Source organism: Perognathus longimembris, chromosome 1, assembly GCF_023159225.1.
Source record: "Perognathus longimembris pacificus isolate PPM17 chromosome 1, ASM2315922v1, whole genome shotgun sequence".
Classification (NCBI taxonomy): Eukaryota; Metazoa; Chordata; class Mammalia; order Rodentia; family Heteromyidae; genus Perognathus; species Perognathus longimembris.
The window spans coordinates 57,237,584-57,252,896 of record NC_063161.1 but is presented as its reverse complement, the minus strand read 5'-3'; the positions used below and the strand labels follow the sequence as shown (position 1 = coordinate 57,252,896).

General features: G+C 37.3%; 1 protein-coding gene across 1 annotated transcript in view; it reads left to right on the top strand.

Moving 5' to 3' along the window:
- The window catches only part of Arid2 (AT-rich interaction domain 2), a 149,460-nt gene that overhangs the window by 95,457 nt on the left and 38,690 nt on the right, over positions 1 to 15,313 (top strand). Inside the window, exon 7 of the mRNA XM_048365890.1 lies at positions 15,241 to 15,307. Coding sequence (XP_048221847.1) covers positions 15,241 to 15,307 — 67 coding nt within the window. The remainder of the gene's footprint in view (positions 1 to 15,240; positions 15,308 to 15,313) is intronic.

Sequence of the window (15,313 nt, the reverse complement as noted above, 5' to 3'; positions counted from 1 at the left end):
ACACAATTGGAGTTTATATTCAAGAGTTCAACTATATACAAAACTATATATATATTTTTAATTTAATTTATTAATTGAACACAAATTTTTTTGACAAGGTGTTGTGCAAAAAGGGTACAGTTACATAGTAGGGCAGTGTGTACATTTCTTGTGATATCTTACGCCCTCTTTTTCTTTCCCTTCTCTAGGTCAGGTAGACATATATACAATATACAATGTATCAAGAACATATACAAAAGCCATGTGGCCAAGCCCAAGAAAATTCGCCTAGGGCTTTAAATGTAATGTCGATATTATAATGACAATATGTCAACAGTAGTCTTATATGAACGTACATACATAGCTTTTGAGCTATTGTATTCCACTGAGAGGTCGATTTTTGACCTTTATATGTTGAGTAGTTGTTTGGTTTTAGTTACACACTGTTGGGCCGCTGCCCCAATCCTGTGGGAAATACCATTTGACAAACAGTTTTTGGTTTCACAGACCTGGTCTCTACTGTCTCTCCGTCTCCCTTTCTTAATAGTCATATATCAGGGAGATCATGCCCCTTTGTTTTCTGTGTTCTAGGCTTGTCTCGCTCAACATTATTTGTTCGAGTTCTGACCATTTCCCTGCAAATAACAATATTTCACCATTCCTAATCGCTATGTAGTATTCCATTGTGTAAAGGTACCATATTTTTTGGATCCATTCATCTGTGGAGGGGCATCTGGGTTGTTTCCATATTTTGGCTATTGTGAATTGTGCCGCGATAAACATGGAAGTACAAATGTCTTTTTGATACCTTGGGACTTGCTGTTTAGGATAGATGCCTAGGAGTGGTATGGCTGTGTCATAGGGTAGGCCTATATTGAGCTTTTTGTGAAACCTCCATACTGTTCTCCAAAGTGGTTGTACTAATTTGCACTCTCACCAACAATGGAGAAGGGTTCCTCTTTCCCCGCACCCCCTCCAGCATTTGTTGTTGCCTGAGTTCAGAGTACAAAACTGTGTATATTAAACTTAAAAAAAAAAATCTTACATTAGATGAAGTAGGTTGTAGCTGGGTGCCAGTGGCTCACACCTATAATCCTAACTACTCAAAGGAGGCTGAGATCTGAGAATCCAGGCTCAAAGCCAGTCTGGGCAGGAAATCTGCGAGACTCCCTTATCTCTAGTTAACCACCAAAAGCTGGAAGTACAGGTGTCACTCTAAAAGGAGTATTTTGTGAAAATATTATTATTTTATTTTTTGTCAGGCCTGGGTCTTGAACTCGGGGTGGGTGTTGTTCCTGAGCTTTTGTGCTCAGTGCTAGTGCTGTACCACTTATGCCATAGCTCCACTTTCAGCTTTTTTGGTGGTAATTAGAGATAAGAATCTCATAGACTTTCCTACTCCAGCTGGTTTCAAACCTTGATCCTTAGATCTCAGCCTCCTGAGTAGCTTGGATTATAAGTATGAGCCACCTGTGCCTTTTATTATTTTTTTTAATAAAAAGCTAAATGGACTAGGTAATAAATTGTTCAGTAGTCTTCTTTACTCTTTATCTTCATACAAATTTGTTTTTGTTTTTACAAAATGAATAGTTCCATTATAAAATATTTTAAGCAGTGTAGAAGTCTAAAATATCTCTCCAAAAATATGCATGTTCATGAGTTGATACTACTTGAATTAATAGTCTTATACCTAGCAGTAATCTAATATATCCCCAATACTTGGGACACAGAAGCAGGAGGATTATTAGTTCAAAGTCATCTTGGGCTACAGAGTATGACATTGTATCAAAGAAACTATTGAATTAATAAATGTTCAAGGAAAAATGAATAAGATGTTTTGATAGCTCCAATATTTCATACTTCCATGTAAGTAATGAATATGCGCTATAGAACAGTTTTACTAGGATATATAGCAAACAGAAAAGCATTAAAGCCATCATTAAATATACCCACTCTGAAATCTACACTATGTATTTACAGACATGTTTTCTGAGTATATATCCCAGTTTTTTTTTTCCTCTATATATAATATTTAAAAGGCAAAGCTGTAATTTGAACTTCATTTAGTACTGGGATTAAGCCTTGGGCATACGAGGCCAGTACTGTACCACAGAGCCACACTCCTAGCCTTGAAATTTTATTTGTAATTTGCCTTTTTCACTGTGAGCTTTCCTTGTCATTCATAATCTTTAACATTTTAACAAGCATTTACTTTTATAACAGTTGTTTAATATTTCATGTAAGATGTATATATTAGAAATTTAGATTGTTTATAATTTTCCTATTTATAAATCTCTAGCTATGATGAAATACTTAGAGCTAAGTCTATATTGATAAATGATGTTTTTTCCTTTAAAATTTTGGAGTCAAGAGTAAATTTGCCAGGTGCCAGTGCTCACGCCTGTAATCCTAGCTACTCAGGAGGCTGAGATCGGAGGATTGTGGTTGGAAGCCAATCTGGGCAGGAAAGTCAATCAGCTACCAGAAAACTGGAAGTGGAGCAGTGAGTCAACTGGTAGAGCAAAATTGCTCAGGGATAGCACCCAAGTCCTGAATTCAAGCCTCATGACCAAAACAAAAACAAACCAAAGAAAGTATTGATTTTTTTTTAAGCATATCATGTTTTGTTTTGTTTTTTATGTATTGGGGTTTTGATTTAGTGCCTGTGCTGGCTAGGCTGGTGTGGTTCTGCCAAGCCACTCTTTTAGTCCTGTTTTCCACTGATTGTTTTTAGGCTAGGGTTTTGCTTCCTGCCTGGGTACTTGTCAGAGAGAGCACTGTCTGTCTATTTGAGGCTTCTTGTTCTCACAAGGATTTCCAGATTGCACCACTGAGTGTTGCTCCATGGAGACAGTCTTACAGACTTTATTGCTCAGGCTGGCTTGGCACTGGAATCCTCCCAATCTTAGCCTCTCCTAAAGTCTGGGATGACAGACAGGCACTACTATACCCAATTATGAGTTGAGAAGAGGAATCTCATACTTCCCTGCCTGGGTTGGCCTGGAACCCTGTTCCTCCTGTTCTCAGCCTCCCAAGTATAGTGGGGACTCTAGGAATGGGTCACTAGTGCCCAGTTAAAAATTATTTTTCATTGTTACATACTAAATGAAATTTGTGTCCCACTAGGCCTAGGCCAACAAAAGTATAATTGACTAAGATTATGATTCTTTGCTGATAATGTCTGATTAAAATTACCCAAGTAATAGCTTAAATGCCTTTACTTTAGAAAAAAAATGATCTGAGTTATTTTACTTCATCATTCGTCTTTTAAAGCAATTTTCCACATTCTTTTATTTACCAAATATGTACTGAGCAGTTGCTGTGCACTAAAACTTTCCCAAACACTGGATAAACCATATCCTCACATTTTTTTTTTTTGGATCTTCTTTCTACTACAGTAAGCCAGAGAATAAAATTAAATGATATAATTTGAGAATTTTGTGAGTACTTTGAGAAGATAAAGCAGGGCAATGTGATGGTTATAAGACACACATTTATGGATCGAGTTTTCTCTCATGTAGAATCTAGACCTAAAAATGGACCTGGATGTAAAAGGGGAGTTGTTTTAATGGGGGGATGAGAGGATGGTGAGATGAAAGGATAAAAGTGATGGAAGAATATTATATTCAAGTTTGAAAATAGAGTAATACAACCGATTAAAATTTGTTTAGAAAACGTGGGGGTGTTGATGAGGGATTTAGAGCAAGAAGAGGCCCGTAAGTGACTACGGGGTATATGCTATCATTAGATCATGTGACCAAGGCTTTTCTGTAGGTAATTGCTGATGGCTTTTTTTGGTAGGTTTAAGTGATGATAAGAGGATGAATATTAAAGAAAGAAAAAGACCCTGTGTGGTAGGGGTAAGTCTAGTGGGAGATACACACCAATGCAAACTATGTTTTTGTAGCAGGATCCTAGTAAGCAAAAGGAAAAGTAGTAACACGCATGTGTGTGTGCATATACACATGCACACGTGCCTGTTGTAGATGTAAATGTGTAGTTAGAAAAATTCTGGTTAATACCCCCAACACATATTAATCATATTGTTGGATTAAAAAATATGCTTCAGAATATATACATTGAAATTTTCAACTTAGCTTCCTGAGTCTTCTCAGTAAAAATTTTAATAAAAGTTTCCCCATACATAGAAAATTATTCAAAAGTTTACAGAATGGAAGTACCAGTGTAATCATTGTCCAAATGAAGAACAAGCATTACTAATGCCCTAGTCATACATCCTTTGGATTTCTTCTTTCTTCACCTGTTAGCTTTCCTTTTCCATGCTACCTCTGCCACTTGTGAAGAACTGCACCATTTTGTTTCAAGTATTTGTACTTAGTTTGTCCCTGTTGTAGTATATTATATAACAGTATGGTGAGACATATGGGAAGACATTAAGAATCTGGTTATTCCCAGTTTGGAGACATAATTCTGCTATGAAAGGCTTTATATGTGTATTGTGGTAAATGTATGCATGCATTTCTATAGGGTGATAGACCTAGGAGTGTATATCCAGTATTAGTAGATAATGCCAAACAGGTTTCAAAGTGCTTATACAATCTCAACAACAGTTTCTCTGTGTTTGAATTGCTCACAGTTGCCAGTGTTTTATTAGTCATTCCAGTGGATACAGTGTTAAAGCACCTTGGTTTTTTTCCCTAGTCAGTTATTAAAAAGCAAAATTTGCCTTTGGCTTTTGGGTATATTCTCTTGGTCCTGCCTTGTTTTTGCCTTTTTATAAAAAAGATTGTTTGTTACTGATCTGTAGTTGCTTTTCTGATTGTAGTGTTTTTCGATAAAAATACTATGTGTATGTGTGCACACATACATGTTTGCACCTATGTTGGGAATTGGGCCTTATGCTCTCAGCTCTGTTTTTTCTTACTGCTGGCCCTCTACCACTTGAAACATGCCTCTACCTCCTGTTTTTTGCTGGTTAATTGGAGATAAGAGTTTCTCAGATTGTTTTCCTGGGTAATCCTCAGATTTCAGCCTCTTGAGTAACTAGGATTATAGGCATGAGCCACTGGTGCCTGCCAATATAAAATTTTTTAAAGACATGCATATTGTTTCTGTGGCTTTTAATTTTCTTATCTTTTTTTTTTTTTTTTTTTTGGCCAGTCCTAGGGCTTGGATTCAGGGCCTGAGCACTGTCCCTGGCTTCTTCTTGCTCAAGGCTAGCACTCTGCCACTTGAGCCACAGCGCCACTTCTGGCCATTTTCTGTATATGTGGTGCTGGGGAATTGAACCCAGGGCCTCATGTATACGAGGCAAGCACTCTTGCCACTAGGCCATATCCCCGGCCCTGAAAAAAGTTTTTATGACTTATAGTTTTGTCATAAATTTGTTGCTCTTCTATTATGGGTCTGCTTTTATAGTCTGTGTCATTGGTCAATTTGCCTATGTTAGAGCTTTAAAGTACCAAATTAACTAGGGAAAATACACCTTGTTATTTATAGCCAGTTGTTAAAGGTATTGTCTCTCTATTTTTATATCTACCTATAGTTTAAAACCTTGGAAAGCAGGCCTTTAAATCTAACTGTGGGCTAGGATGTAGCTCAGTGGCAAAGTGCTTGCCTAGCAAGTGCATTGTCCTGCATTTGATTCCCAGTACCAAAAAGAAAAATCACAAATCTAACTTGGTCCCATTCTTTTTTGCATATCTCATCTCCGTTCTGAGGATGTGTTCTTTCTATAGTATACCACGTCCTTAACTAGTTCTTTCATGGGGGCTATTTCATTGGAAACATTGTGCAGTTATTTTTAGACTTATTTTATTTCTAGATTGTAGGTTGTTGCTTTCTTGGATTAATATAACTCTGAAATTCCAAAATTGAACTTTATTTTACCCTTCATGTCTCTTGCACTGTCTTTTCATTTATTTTATTTCTAACCAGTCAGTTACCTTGACTTGTTATTTTTGCTCTCATTTCCAGTTGTGTCATGTGCCATAGGACCCGTTTATTATATTTTTATGTTACTGACCATGATTTAATTTATAGAAATTCTCTTGCTGTCTTCAAAATTTGTCCTTTTGTTTCTTCTTTTATGCTTTTTGATATTTTTGAATATGTATTAAATATATTTTGTATTTTAGGGCACCTTAATAAATTAATATGATTCAAGTTGTATATAGATGAAATAGGTGAGTATAAAATGTAAACATAAATACAGTATACAAATCTCAGCCTAATAATTCCAGTTACCTAAAGCTTTTGCAGCTAGCTAATTTTACTTACTGACCTGGTGAATTATTCCCTTGTAGTTCGTTAGTTAAGAATTTCATCAGGGCTGGGGATATGGCCTAGTGGCAAGAGTGTTTGCCCCGTATACATGAGGCCCTGGGTTCAATTCCCCAGCACCACATATACAGAAAACCGCCAGAAGTGGCGCTGTGGCTCAAGTGGCAGAGTGCTAGCCTTGAGCAAAAAGAAGCCAGGGACAGTGGACAGTGCTCAGGCCCTGAGTCCAAGCCCCAGGAATGCCCCCCCCCAAAAAAAAAGAAAGAATTTCATCAGAAAATTTTCCATGAGACTTTTATATATATATATAGTTAAAAGTTTATTTTTCTACTACTGTATTGCATTTGCCAGTCATTTATAGAAAATACTAGTCTAGAATGGTTATATTAATTTCTTCATTGATTTCTTTGGCCACTAGGGTAGTGCAATCAATCTTGTGGAGATTGAGAACAGATTGGTGGTGAACAGTTTAGGGAGTTGTTTGTAACTCAGAATTCAATCAACCCCTTCTCTTTCCCTTTCTGGTTGGATGTCTAATTTCCCACCTTATGAACTGACCTAAGGTCCTGTCATCTTTCTTCATCCTGACCTTTCCATCTGAGCCTTTTGGTTATAGAGCTATACAATTTCTTTCATGATACAAAATATATCTTTACATATGCAGTAATGACAGCAGGTGGGAGTTGATAGTATAATCATTGATTATATAAATTCAAGAACATATAAATATGTTGGACTAAATTATTGTCACCAGGTACCAGTTCCTCAAGCCCGTAGTCCTAGCTACTCAAAAGGCTGAGAGCCAGCCTGGGAGAGAATGTCTCTGAGACTCTGGCCTCAAATTAATTAATAAAAAGTCAGAAGTGGAGTTGTGGCTCCTGTGGTAGAGGCAATTTTCATTACAACTTACTTTAACATAGTATCTAATTTCCTTTTTAAATTTTATTTATTTATTTTTATTTTTTATTTTTTGCCAGTCCTGGGGCTTGAACTCAGGGCCTGAGCATTGTCCCTGGCTTCTTTTTGCTCAAGGCTATCACTCTACCACTTGAGCCACAGCGCCACTTCCTGCTTTTTCTACATATGTGGTGCTGAGGAATCGAAGCCAGGGTTTCATGTATGTGAGGCAAGCACTCTACCACTAAGCCATAGTCCCAGCCCCATGATTTCCTTTGTTGATATGTGAATTTAGAGAAGAAATTACTTCATTTCCAAAAATACTGAAGTTATTTGCATTTTTTCTTTGAATTTTATGATATTTCCAGAGAATATACTTTATAATTTAACCTTTTGAAAGGTTTTTCACCCTTTAATTTATAGGTTAGCATTGGTGGGAGTGTGTGTGTGTGTGTGTGTGTGTGTGTGTGTGTGTGTGTGTGTGTGTATTTGAAAAGAATATGTATTCTGAAGTTTGAGTAGCGATTCCTACGTGTCATTTGTGACGTTAATAATTTTACATCAATACTGTCATTTGTGGAGAATGTTATACTTAGTGCCCATTTTGATTGTGAATATGACTTCTTATGGGTCTATAAAAATTTAAATATTTTGAAACTGTTTACTCAGATATATTTCTTATATCTAATCTGATAAATTTATTATGAAGTGTCCTTGCCTACTTTTTTTCCATACTATTTATTAAAGATGTCATGTAATTGGCTCTTGTTTTCCTTTTCCCTAAAGAAGGCATTTTCTGCCTTTGAATCATTGTGTTTTACTCTGTACACTTTATGAAATTAATGATGTGGTTGAGTTTGGCTCTCAGCTCAAAATTTCCTAAAGATTTTGATTTTTGCCTCCATATTGACTGATACTTATCATGCATATAAAAGTTTTCACCTCACCAGGTGCCAGTGACTCCTGTGTGTAATCCTAGCTATTCAGTAAGCTGAGATCTGAGGATCACAGTTCCAAGCCAGACAAGGCAGAAAGTCCCTGTGAGATCAAAAAACAAAAAGCAAAACAAACAAACAAAAACCCCAAACAACAGGAATGGAGCTGTGGCACAAAGTGGTAGAATACTTGCCTTGAGCAAAAATTGCTCAGGGCTTGCACCCGGGCCCCAACCAAGTTCAAACCTTACAACCAACAAACAAAAAAGTAATTATTTTCAGTACATTAACTATGACATCTTATTCTTCATGTTTTACTGGCAAGAAATCAATTTTTCTATCTGGAGTATTTTCTGTGATTTCTTTAAAAAGTACCCCGTATTATTGATTTTAATTTCATTGTAATATACCTTATTGTGATTTTTATTGCTTGTCTACTTCGGGACTCTTTATTACCTTCTTGAAACCTATGGCTTGATATTTTACATGAAATTTGAAAGTATTTGGCAGTTTATTCTAAGGTTTTCCTTCCCCCCTTATTTTTACTATATTTATACACCTATTAGATCAAAATATTACTGCACAGGGCACTGATGTTCTCTCTTCATTGATATTGAATCTTTTTTTTCCCAGTCTTGGGTTTGAACTCAGGGCCTGAGCACTGTCCCTGGCTTCTTTTTACTCAAGACTAGCATTCTAAGGGCTGGGGATATGGCCTAGTGGCAAGAGTGCTTGCCTCGTATACATGAGGCCCTGGGTTCGATTCCTCAGCACCACATATACAGAAAATGGCCAGAAGTGGCGCTGTGGCTCAAGTGGCAGAGTGCTAGCCTTGAGCAAAAAGAAGCCAGGGACAGTGCTCAGGCCCTGAGTTCACAGCCTAGGACTAGCCTCCCCCCCCCCCCCCAAAAAAAAAAAAAAAGACTAGCACTCTACCACTTCAGCCACAGCGCCACTTCTGGCTTTTTTCTGTTTATGTGGTGCTGAGGAATCAAACCCAGGGTTTCATGTATGGGAAGCAAGCACTCTACCACTAGGCCATATTCCCAGCCCCCCCACTTCCAGTTTCTTCTGTTAATATGGTGCTATGTAATCTGACCCAGAGCTTCATGTATACTAGGCAAGCACTCTACCACTAAGCCACATTACCAGCCCTCTGTTTTGTTTGTTTGTTTTGTTTTGTTTTTTTGCCAGTCCTGGGGCTTGAGCCTGAGCAATGTCCCTGGCTTCTTTTTGCTCAAGGCTAGCACTCTACCACTTGAGCTACAGAGCCACTTCTGGCTTTTTCTGCATATGTGGTCCTGAGGAATCAAACCCAGGGCTTCATGTATCCGAGGTGCGCACTCTACCACTAGGCCATCTTTTCAGGCCCCCCCCACTTTTTGGGCATGTACATTATTATGGATCATTTTTTGTTATGTTTTTACCTTCTCCAGTTAAGCCAATCTTGAGAGCTGTTTTTCATTTCAGATCACATTTCAGTTAATAAATTTTTTTGACCTTTTCTTGTTTATAGTCACATTTTCCTTTAATACATTTTTTTTTTTACTAGCTTACATTAGTTGTACAAGGGTGTGCTCATTCATATTGACACTTCCCATACATAACACAGTGTACTTTGGTCAGATTTACTCATTCTCTCTTTCTCTTCTAAAACAAGATCTCATTGTTCTATGCTTTTATATATAAAAGGCCTGCTTTGACAGTATTCCTCCACATTCTTCCTTTCTGGTTGCTCCTCCTCTTGCTAAAATGCCTCACACACCATTAGAGCCTGTTTTACCCTGCTGTCATTCATTTGTTTTAATCTGAGTAGCTTTCTCAATTGCTTTAGCTCCTCCAACCCCTTCAGTACTGTTCCTTGACATTCCTTACACTATCTTCATAACACAATTGCAGTGTAATTGAGACTTTTCACTATCATCTTTACCCCTGCCCTGCCCTTCTTCTCTAAACAGTCCATCAACAGTGGGGTTCTCCCTATGTGTCTATTTATATACATACAGACAGACAGACAGACATACACACACACACACACACACACACACACACACACACACAATGATCTCTAGTCTAGCTTTCACAAATGAGCAAAAATGTGCTTTTTAAAAAATGTATTTTATGTATCCCCCCCATTTCCCACTCATTCTTTCATTCTGTGCCCTCCTCCCAGCTTCTTTCAGATGTGCATGTGTGTACGCTATATGTGAGGTAAAGAGTATAGGGTCCTTTAAATTCTCTAAGACTAATTACAAAAAAGTCCTTTGCTTCCTTATCTTTGGAGTTCTTTTCAGCCTGGATATTAATTTATGTACATATGAATTAGTGTTTGTGTTTTACTTTTTGGTGCCTTTCTCCCAAGACTGACCTTTTTTGGTCTCCCTGTTGATTGGTATCTTGGGTCCTGCTTTCCTTTTGGTCTCCTTGTTGATTGATATCTTGGGTCCTGCTTTCCTTGTCATGTTTCTTTGTTATTTATTTCTGACACCCACATATCAGGCAGACCATGCGCCGTTCATCTTTATGTTCTAGCCTTATCTCGCTCAACATGATTTGTTCTAGACCTGTCCATTTCCCTGCGAATGCCATTAGTTTATCATTTCTAATAGCTGTGTAGCATTCCATTGTGTACTGGTACCACATTTTTTTGATCCATTCATCTGTAGTGGGGCATCTAGGTTGTTTCCCTATCTTGGCTATTGTGAACCATGTAGAGATGAACATGGAGGTTCAGGTGTCCTTGTCTTATCCTGGATCCCGTTGCTCAGGGTAGATACCTAGGAGCAGTATGGCTGGGTCATATGCTATGTCTATGCTGAGTTTTCTGAGAAACCTCCAGACTGTTCTGCAGAGTGACTGTATTAGTTTACAGTCCTGCCAACAATGCAGTAGGGTTCCTCCTTCTCCACATCCCCTCCAGCATTTGTTGTTGGAATAGACACTGATGAGAGCAAACTAAGCAGCTCAAGGACAGGGGGGAGGAGGGAAGAAATTAAAGAAAAAGAAGGAACAGATTACACTAAGCAAAAGAAAAGAAATGTATATGTATATATCACCCAATCTGGAAGGAATTGTTTTATTGTTAATAATCATAGAGATCATAAGCATTGTAGACTAGATTGACAGTGTTCATCAAGGGGAAGATTTTTTTTTTAATGAAGAAAGCAAGGGGGCTGGGTTGGGGTGAGGGAAGGAGGAAGAAAAATGAGAAAGGGGGTAATAAGTATGACAAGAAAGGTATACGTATCACTACCTTAATTATGTAACTGGGCTGGGAATATGGCCTAGCGGCAAGAGTGCTTGCCTCGTATACATGAAGCCCTGGGTTCGATTCCCTAGCACCACATATATAGAAAAACGGCCAGAAGTGGTGCTGTGGCTCAAGTGGCAGAGTGCTAGCCTTGAGCACAAAAAAGCCAGGGACAGTGCTCAGGCCCTGAGTCCAAAGCCCAGGACTGGCCAAAAAAATTTTTAAAAGTATATAAAACTGTAACCCCTCTGTACATCATCTTGATGATTAAAAATTGTGTTATAAAAATAAATAAATAAAATAGATAAGAAAAGAAACTATTAAGAAACAAAATGTAAAAAAAAATGTATTTTATGACTGGAAATATGGCTTAGTGGTGGAGTGCTTGTCTAGTATGCATGAAGCCCTGGGTTCAATTCCTTAATACCTCATAAACAGAAAAAAACTGGAAGTGGTGCTATGGCTCAAGTGGTAGAGTGGTAGCCTTGAGCAGAAGAACCTCAGGAACAGTGTTCAGGCCCTGAGTTCAAGCCCCAGGACTGGCAAAAAAATAAATAAGCAGTGCATTTTTTCAAATCCATAGGTAGTTGTACAAAAGGGTTTCAATTCAACAAATCAGATTTAGGATTACAATGCATTTTTATCATATTTTCCTTTTTGAGTTTGGCTTATTTTGCACAACATGATAATCTCTAGTTTTACTCACTTTCTAGCAAATAATGTAATTTCATTTTTCATTGTAGCTGTGTAATATACCAATGTATATAAATATATGTGTGAAGCTACGTTGATTTGTTGAGCATTTCAGCTGTTTCCACAGTTTAGAAATTGTGACCAGAACAGTGGTGCAATAGGCACAAGTACACAGGTTTCTTTCTTATATATTGATTTATACTCTTGCTTATATGTTCAGTAGTGCTATCATAAAGTAGGTCTATTTTACGTTCTTTGAGGAACTTCCATCCTGATTTCCATACTGATTGCACTAGTTTTCCATTGCCACCAACAGTGTGTATGGAAGGGTTCCTTTCCCCCCCACATTGCCAGCATTTTGTGTGTGTGTGTGTGTGTGTGTGTGTGTGTGTGTGTGTGTGTGTGTGTGTGTGTGTGTGTTGGGGGAGAATGTTGTTTTGCTCTTTTTGAAATCAAGTGCCAGCACTTTTCCCACTCTCCAAGACTCTTGAATGTTTCTTTGGTAGGCTCTTAGTTGTTTTATGGATCCTTATGGTTGCTTGTAGCTTTGAGAATTTGTTTTAGTTTTATGTCACTGTAAGAAAATTATGGACTAACACAGTAGTAAAGTTCTTGCCAGCCCATGTGTAGCCTTGGGTGTTTCTTTCTTCCCAGAAACAAAGAGAGAAAGGAAAAGAGGAAGAAACAGAATCCCTATGATAATTGACTCCTAAAGAAAAAGGTTTGTTTTGGCCCACAGGTGCAGGCATTCCAGTCACTATTGAGTGGCCTTATTGCTTTGTGCCTGAGATGAGGTGCTATGTGCTAGCAGGAGACCATAGTGGACAAAAGCCACACAACAAGCAAAAAGAGGAAGATGAAGGGACCAGAGTACCCCAGTCCCCTGCTTAGAGTCCTGCCTTTTGATACTTCTCCCAGTGTACCCCAAACCTTAACAAGTGGAGCCATTCGAGAGTCAAGCAATAGCACATATAGATGTGGCATGTGGAAATTTCTATTGAATTATCTGGATGTATGTCTTTTTCTGTTTCCTAGGAATTGTTCAGCTGATGTTTGTTGTCTCTACTTTGGTCCCTGGCATTGTGGAGTTTGTTGAGTCATATAGACTCATCATGCAGACTCCCTCTATATTTTTGGAGCTATCTCTATTTAGCCCCTTATTTACTAAAGATTTGCTCACAATTCTTTCTTCAACTTAGGTGGTCCCGATCAAGTTCCTCATCTTAGCTGCTGCTAATGCTCTCTGAATCTCTCTTTTGTATTCCTTAGTCTAGTAATTAATGTGTATGTGGAAATTGGGAAATGGCTTTAGTCTTACCTTGTTTTTCTCTTGTTTCAGCAATTGCAGTCTTTTTTATTTTTTTAATGTACTGATGTTAGAGCCTTTCAAGGCAAGTTCTCTGCAACTTGTGTTATGCTCTTCGTCTTTATTTTTTGGTTTTGCCATTTTGTTTTTGAGAGAGGTTCTTACTAACTTTGCCAAGATTGGTCTTGACCTGTAGTTTTTCTGCTTCCACCATCTGAGTAGCTAGGATTAGAGTTGTGACTCAACATTCCTAGCTTAAATCAACTTTCATAGACACCTACCTGTTGCTCAATCTCTGAAAACATTTTTTCTAACATTAATTTATGGTAAGTAGATTATATTGCATCATGGCCTGAACAAGTCTCCTCGAGTCATTTTGTCTAATTTTAGCTCTTCATTTATTTTTATCTCCTGAGACATTTTATAAATGTGTTACTTGTTTGGTATTTATTTTGTTTTAATTACATTTTCCCTTTTCACTTTTTATTTTGTGTGTGTATGTACTGTCTTGGGGCCTGAATTCACAGCCCTTCTGGATGCTGTCCCAGAGCTCTGTGTGTTGGAGATATATCATAGACTTCCCTGCCCAAGCTGGCTTCGAACTGTAGTTTCTCAGTCCTCAGCCTGCTGAGGTTTATAGACAAGATTATAGGCATGAGCCACTGACACCTGGCTTCTCATATGTTGGGTTTTTTTTTTTTTCCTCTGTTCATTTTTTGCCATTTTATATCTGAAATTTGGTATTGTCTTTCTGCTCTGCCAGTTCACTAATTATGTATTGAATTTTATGTAATCAGTTGTTAAACCCATCCATTGAATTCTTCAGTAGTTGTTTTTCAGTTCCAGAATTTATTAGTAGTTTTCATTTCTGTGTCAAAATTCTCGGTCTTTGGTTTCTTTAAATTTACTGTGTGTGGTCATTTTAATTCCTACCTCTCATATGTTTATTACTTGGCTTCCCTCTGTTTCTTTTGTCTTGGATATTGAACACTGTTTTGTTCATGTACCTGGATCTTTTATTATTGTTGCAAGGCTTTGAATTTCTTTTGTACTAATAGTTTTAAATGCAAAACCATTTTGATTGTAAAAGTCAGTTCTTTTGAAGGCGATAGATCATGGCATTGGAATAAAAAAGGAAACTAATAGTTTCTATGCTTTGTTAGTATTTAAGTTGCAGTTTAGAGGCATAGTAAAACTTGGAGATACATATATATATAATATAATAAATTTGGTTTTTAACCTGAAAATGATTATTTAACATGCATGGACTTTGCCTTATCTTTTTCCTTTTGTGGGTCAAAAGAAAAGCTTATAGAATAGTAGAAAATACCTAAAGTAACTGTTTATTAAGCTTTACTACTTACAATGTCTCATGAATGTCTATGATTAGGAATATTGTGGTAATGTACATCTGTTGATGAAATTAATACCTTCCACAATTCTCCAGTCCTGAACTGCATAAATGTTATTTCCAGATATTTTACCATAGCTATAAAAAGTAATCTGAAGATAATTGTTTTTCATGTAAGTGACAATATCACATGTACTACTCCTATTACTGTGTTGGCTGCTTATTCCTCAAACCTGAAGAGAATGCTAAAGAAATACTTCATTTCAGTTAAACTTTAGTGATCATGAAGCTGTACATTTTTTTCCCATCCAAATAAATGTTCCCAATTCTTATAGAGGCATTAGAGTGTTTTCCAGTCTCCAAGTTTCAAGACCCTGGGGAAAATGTCTATACCAAACAGCTTGCACAATAGTCTGCAACTATTGGAAATCATATTTTTATACCAAATAGTTTAATCCATAGGTTGAGTTGGTATCCATAGGAACAAAGGGAATGTAAAAATACTAGTTTACATTATGTGACACTTTCTGCCATAATAGAACAGCTTCAATTCACTGGCATTTAGTATAATACTTTCTCATTACAGTTTTGGAAAGACATCGTAGATGATACTGAAGTACGTGACCTCATTTCTGACAGAAACAAGTCTCATGGTAAGT